The 6,517-nt window shown below is 42.5% G+C and overlaps 1 protein-coding gene across 3 annotated transcripts in view; it reads left to right on the forward strand.

Moving 5' to 3' along the window:
• Nsd1 (nuclear receptor binding SET domain protein 1) overlaps positions 1-6,517 on the forward strand; it is a 104,569-nt gene that overhangs the window by 73,838 nt on the left and 24,214 nt on the right. For all 3 annotated transcript variants that reach the window (XM_013016078.1, XM_013016077.1, XM_013016079.1), the window contains one exon: positions 5,834-5,957. In XM_013016078.1, coding sequence (XP_012871532.1) covers positions 5,834-5,957 — 124 coding nt within the window. The remainder of the gene's footprint in view (positions 1-5,833; positions 5,958-6,517) is intronic.

A 6,517-nucleotide genomic window follows, 5' to 3' on the forward strand; every position in this document is an offset into this window, starting at 1 on the left:
CTTTCTTTCTTTCTTTCTTTCTTTCTTTCTTTCTTTCTTTCTTTCTTTCTTTCTTTCTTTCTTTCTTTCTTTCTTTCTTTCTTTCGCTAGTCCTGGGGCTTGAACTCAGGGCCTGGGCAATGTCCCTAAGCTTCTTTTGCTCAAGGCTAACGCTGTACCACTTGAGTCACAGTACCATTCCCGTTTTTTTTCTGTTCTTTTCTGTTCATGTGGTACTGAGAAATTGAACCCAGCGCTTCATGCATGCCAGGCAAGCACTTTACCATTAAGCCACATTCCCAGTGCTGCTGATTATTTTCTATACATTTTTATTATTTACTTTATTGAAGGAAAAAAGCTAATACAAAAGAAATCAAATACTTAGTGGTTGTATAAATATTGAGATCTCGAACTAGCAAATTAATACATGATGATAGAAGTCAAAGTGGTGTGGTTGGCAGAGGATCAGGATACTTAGGGTTAATTGGAAAGTGGCATAAGAGAACAATCTGAGTGATGGAAATGCCCTATGCTTTGTTCTATGGCCTGGTTATGGTACGAGTATTTCTTCTGAAGTTCATATACTGGAAATTTATTCCCCAATTTAATAGCATTGGAAGATAATGCATCTTTAATAGAAAGTGAAGGTTATTAGGACATGAGGATAATCAGCCATAGGAGAGGGAAAAGTTGTTCTTAAAGGACCAAGCTAGTTAGTTCACTCTTCCTCCTTTTAATTTATTATTGTTATTATTATTGGTCGGTTGTGGGGCTTGAACTCTGGGCCTGAGCACTGTGCCTCAGCTCTTCAGCTCAAGGCTAGCACTCTACCACTCAAGGCACAACACCACTTCTGGTTTTCTATTGGTTTATTAGAGACAAGAGTCTCATGGACTTTCTTGCCCCGTCTGCCTTTGAACCAGGATCCTCAGATCTCAGCCTCCTGAGTAGGTAGGATTACAGGCGTGAGCCACTGGCACCCAGCTTTTCTTTTTTTTTTGTCTTCTCTTTTTTGGTACTGGGGATCGAACCCAGGACGTTGCACTTGCTAGGCAAGCGCTTTGCCACTGAGCTACATCCCAGCCCTCCCCTCTGTTTTTTTTAATACCAGTCCTGGGGCTTGAACTTACTTTTTGGGCACTGTCCCTGAGCTTCTTTTGCTCTAGGCTAGCACTCTACTACTTGAGCCACAGCCCCATTTCTGTTTTATGTTGTCCTGAGGAATTGAACCCCAGGGCTTTATGCATTCTAGGTAAGCACTCTACCACCACTAAGCCATATTCCCAGCGCTGCTGATTAATTGTTGATAAGAGTCTCTCAAATTTGTCTGCCCAGGCTGTTGTTGAACTGCTGTCCTTAGATCTGTGCCTCCTGAGTAGTTAGAAGTAAAGATATGAACCACTTGTTATGCAGCTCCAGTGAGTTTTCACAGCAGAGTGAGTCTGGCCCCTTCCTGCTGTCTTGCTTCCTCTCTTAGCAGTGTAATCTATTCTTCCCAAGCTTCTCTTATGTATTTTCGAGGAAGAATCACAAGGATTACAAGTTCTAGGCCAATGTGGTCTATGTATGGGGAACTTGTCTTAAAAAGTGAGGAAAGCTGGGAGGCTGTGGCTCAAGCCTGTCATCCTAGCTACTCAGGAGGCTGAGATCTGAGGATCACTGTTCAAAGCCAGCCTGGGCAGGAAAAACCATGAGACTCCTATTTCCAGTAAACCACCAGAAAACCTGAAGTGGCTCTGGCTCAAGTGGCAGAGCACTCGCCTTGAGATGAAGAGCTGAGGGACAGCGCCCAGGCCCAGAGTTCAAGACCCAACACTGACCAAAAAATAAAAATAAAGTGAGGAAAGCTGGATGCCAGTGGCTCACGCCTGTCATCCTAGCTATTCAAGAGGCTGAGATCTGAAGATCGCAGTTCAAAGCCAGCCCAGGCAACCAAGTCCGTGGGACTCATATCTATAATTAACCACCAGAAAAATGGAAGTGGTATTATTGTGGCTCAAGTGGTAGAGTGCTAGTGTTGAGCTGAAGAGCTGAGGGACAGTGCTCAGGTGATATTTAATATAGGAAGTTAGCTGGGCACCAGTGGCTCAAGCCTGAAATCTTAGCTACTAAGAAGGCTGAGATCTTAGTATCATGGTTTAAAGCTAGCCTGAGCAAGAAAGTCCTTGAGATTCTTCTCTCTAACCATAAAAAGGCAGACGTGGCACTGTGGCTCAAATGGTACAGTGCTAGCCTTGAGCACAGAAGCTGAGAGACAGTACCTAGGTCCAGAGTTTAAGCCCTAGGAACCACCAAAAAATAGAAAATAAAATACAACAGGAAGTTAAATTTGTTTAGTGTGTATAAAGTTCTCATTGGCACAGATTATACAAAGCAATATGTAACATCACATTTTTCAGTTTCAGGTGTCAATTGTGAATAATAGGAGTGAGAAACATTTGAGTATAACTTGGGCTGTAGGTTCATTAATGTCCTACATTGTTCCTTCAACCCTGCCTCATCACTCTGGCCTTTATTCCAAAGCTCTCCTAGTCATTTGTTTGTTTTTAAAATTAATTAATCCATATATATATGTGCTAGTTCTGGGGCTTGAACTCCGGGCCTCTATTTTCCACTCACTGCTGGCCCACTATCACTTTACGTCTTCACTTCCCATTTTTTATTTTTAAGTTTTATGTATGTATGTATGTATATATATGTATGTTAATTGTGAGGCTTGAACTCAGGGCCTCAGCAATTTCCTGGAGCTCCTTTTGCTCAAAGTTAGCCACAGCAACGCTTCTGATTTTCTTGTAGTTAATTGGAGATTAAGAGTCTCATAGACTTTCCTACCCATGCTGGATTTTAATTTTTTTTCTTCAAAGTGGTTAATAGAAATTTATTTAAAAATTGATTTTCTATTCCAGGACATGCAGACAGCCAGCTACCTGCAGTGAAAACATGCTTTAAGCCACATTTTTTGGTTTGAAGTTCAGTTGTTTCAAGTTGAATTGTCGTTAAATCTCCCTATCTCTCTGGCTTGGAATTATGATTTTTGTATATTTATTTTTACATCTATTTGTTTTTATTACAAAGGTGATGTATAATGGGTTACTTTTTCATAAGTCAGGTAATGAATATGCTTTCCCTCCTTCCCCCCCAAGTTCTGGGGCTCGAACTCAGGGCTTGGAAACTACTGTTCCTGAGCTTCTTCAAGGTTAGTGCTCTACCACTTAAGCCAAAGTGCCACTCCCAGCTTGTTCTGCTTATGTGGTACTGAGAAATCGAACCCCGGGCTTCATGTATGCTAGGCGAGCACTCTACCACTAAGCCACATTCCCAGCCCTGAGTTTGTTTCTTTTTGGACAGTGTCACCCCTTCCTTTCTTTTCTCCTAGTTTTTTTCCTCCTGTCTCTACCCAAAGTTGTATAGTTCATTTTTACCATAGTGTCTACTGAGTACCTCCTGAGGGTTTAGGCAATTTAAGCCTGAGGCTCAGGCATCTATTTTTTCTCTTTTTCTTTTTTTTTTCCTGTGGTCGTGGGGCTTGAAATCTGGGCCTTGAGTTCTGTCCCTCAGCCCTTCAGCTCAAGGCTAGTGCTCTACCACTTGAGCTACTGTGCCACTTTCCGTTTTCTGGTAGTTTATTGGAAATAAAGAGTTTCATGGACTTTCCTGCTGGGGCTGGCTTTGAACCGCGATCCCCAGATCTCAGCCGCCTGAGTAGCTTGGATGACAGGCGTGAGCCACTGGCACCCAGCTCAGGCATCTGTCTTAAGCTTTGTTGTTTTTAATTGGCCAAGGATCTGTTTTATTTCTTAGATTTTTTTTTAATTTTAAAGATAATGGATTACTTAGCATGTAAGCTCTTGCCTTTCCCTGTCCTGCCTTACACAGTACACGTAATCACTAGTTCTCTTCAGTAGATTCGCTTCCCTGGACAGATAATATTTGAATAAAACACATTATATTATGTTATTTCTGGTGTGTAACGTATAGTTAGCCTATGGTGGCTGGCCCTCTGCTGAATTTATACAGCACATGTTCATCTAGAGTTGATTTAAAATGTATGAAGGATGAAGGGCTAGAGATATAGTACAGTGGTAGAGAGCATCTACCTAGAAAGCAGGTTTCATTTTTTGACTATCAGCACCAAAACAATAATAAAGTAGCAAACAAGATGGAAATAACATATATAACATGTACATACATATGCACACATACAGGCATACAAATGCACAAGGGAGAATCGTGCAGACTATATGCAATAGTTATTTCATTTTATATGAAGCACTGAACATCCAAACAGTAGCTCATTGACTATATGAAGCTTATAATAATTTTGAGCTCCCCCACCCCCACCCCCCGCCCTGCCCATCTGCTAGTCCGCCCGTCCAGTGTTCTTGAACTCAGAGAGTGTGCTCTGTTCCTGAGCTTTTGTTGTTATTTTTTGTTTTGTTTTTGTTGGTTTGTTATTGTTTTAATAGCAAAAAAAGTAATTTTAAGATAATTATTTGTTTGGTCAGTTCTGGACCTTGAACTCAGAGCATGGGCATTGTTGCTGAGCATTTTTACTCAAGGCTATTGCTTTACCATTTGGAGCCACAGTTTCACTTCTAGTTTTCTGGTGGTTAATTGGAGATAAGAGTCTCATGGACTTTCCCCTGGCTGGCTTTGAACTGAGATCCTCAGAATCAGCCTCATGAGAAGATTGAGCCCTCTACCACTTGAGCCACATTGCTACTTCCAGCTTTTTCTGCTTCTGTGGCCTCATGCATGCAAGGGAAGCACTCTGCCACTTGAGCCACAGCGCCACTTCTGGCTTCTTCTGTTTTATGTGGTACTGAGGACTCGAACCCAGGGCTTCATGCATGCAAGGCAAGCACTCTACCATTCAGTCACATTCCCAGTCCCTGATGTCTTTTATGTTTCTTTTGTTTTGCTTTTGATGTTGGTTCTGGAGCTTGAACCTCAGGGTCTGAGAACTACTACTCAGCTTTTTTTGCTCCAGGCTAGTACTCTACTGCTTGAGCCACAGCTCCACTGCTGCCTTTTTGGTGGTTCCTGGAAGAGAAAAGTCTTAGGACTTTCCTGCTCAGCCTGGCTTTGGATCATGATTCTCAGATCTCAACCTCGTGTGTAGCTAGGAGGGCACTTGTGAGCCACTGGAGCCTACCTAAGGCAAATGATTCCTCTAATGGTTCCAAAGGCATCTGAAAAGACTTCAGGATTCCTTTTTGGACAACTATTAGGACCACGGTCTGCCTGGCCCATAACGCTTACTTGCTTAAACTATTGGCTTGGGGTTTGTTCCTTTGTTTGCATCATTTTTGTCTTAAATTCATTTTTTAGTTAGTAGCAGTTGCTTAAAAAAATTCGCCCATGCTGCTAAAATGAAATCTATGTCTACAGTCCCTTGTCTCCTCCTGATTTTCACTTCTTTTTTCCTGTTGCTTGTGACTACCCTTCATGGTAGTGCACTGACAATGACTTGCTTTGTGGTTCTCAAATGCATTTGCTTTCTTTCTACAGGTTTTGGTACGTGGGTCATCTTTCAAATCTGCATTCAGAGCCTTGTCTGAGGCCATCCTAATCACCAATGCTAACATAGCTGTTGGAATTTCCTACTTAATACTGAGCATTATCTTGTATCTTTACTTTTTTTGTTGTTTGCTTATATTTTCTTTATCTAGAATCAGACAGAATCAAGGCCATGAGGTTCCTGGCATCTGAAAAGGGTTATTTTTTGCATGGATGAAGGCGTTTCATGTTGTTTGCCAAAGTTGCTTCCTAACTTTTGCCTTTATGAGAGCTTTTTATTTTGAATTTTCCAAAGCCCTTTTCTACAGACAGATCTGTTTCTTTCCCTTAACAGAACTGTGAGAAACTTGGCGAGCTGCTGCTGTGTGAGGCTCAGTGCTGCGGGGCTTTCCACCTGGAGTGCCTGGGCTTGACTGAGATGCCCAGAGGGAAGTTTATCTGTAACGAGTGTCGCACAGGTAAAGTAGATGTACAGCACACTTCTACCAGAGAATGTTTGAGTTTGAAGATTTAAAGTAAAAGTACTTTGGACATACTACTTTTTTTGGCAAGACTGTGATAGTTGCTACAAATAGAGGTTCCATGTGATATACAAATGAGTAAGTTTATACAGCACAAAAAGCACTGTATATGAGGTAACGGTGTGATTTTATTTTTCTTTTCTGTTTTTGGTCGGTTGTAGGGCTTGAACTCTGGGCCTGGGCGCTGTCCCTCAGCTCTTCAGCTCAAGGCTAGTGCTCTACCACTTGAGCCACAGCGCTACTTCCGGTTTTCTGGTGGTTTATTGGAGATAAGAGTCTCATGGACTTTCCTGCCCTGACTGGCTTTGAACTGTGATCCGCAGATCTCAGCCTCCTGAGGATGACAGGCGTGAGCTACTGGCGCCGGCCTGAGTGATTTTTTTTTTTGGGGGGTGGCGGTCCGGTCGTGGAGCCTGAACTCTGGGCCTGGGCGCTGTCCCTCAGCTCTTCAGCTCAAGGCTAGCACTCTACCACTTGAGCCACAGCGCCACTTCTGG

Source organism: Dipodomys ordii, unplaced genomic scaffold, assembly GCF_000151885.1.
Source record: "Dipodomys ordii isolate 6190 unplaced genomic scaffold, Dord_2.0 Scaffold29, whole genome shotgun sequence".
NCBI classification, from domain to species: Eukaryota; Metazoa; Chordata; class Mammalia; order Rodentia; family Heteromyidae; genus Dipodomys; species Dipodomys ordii.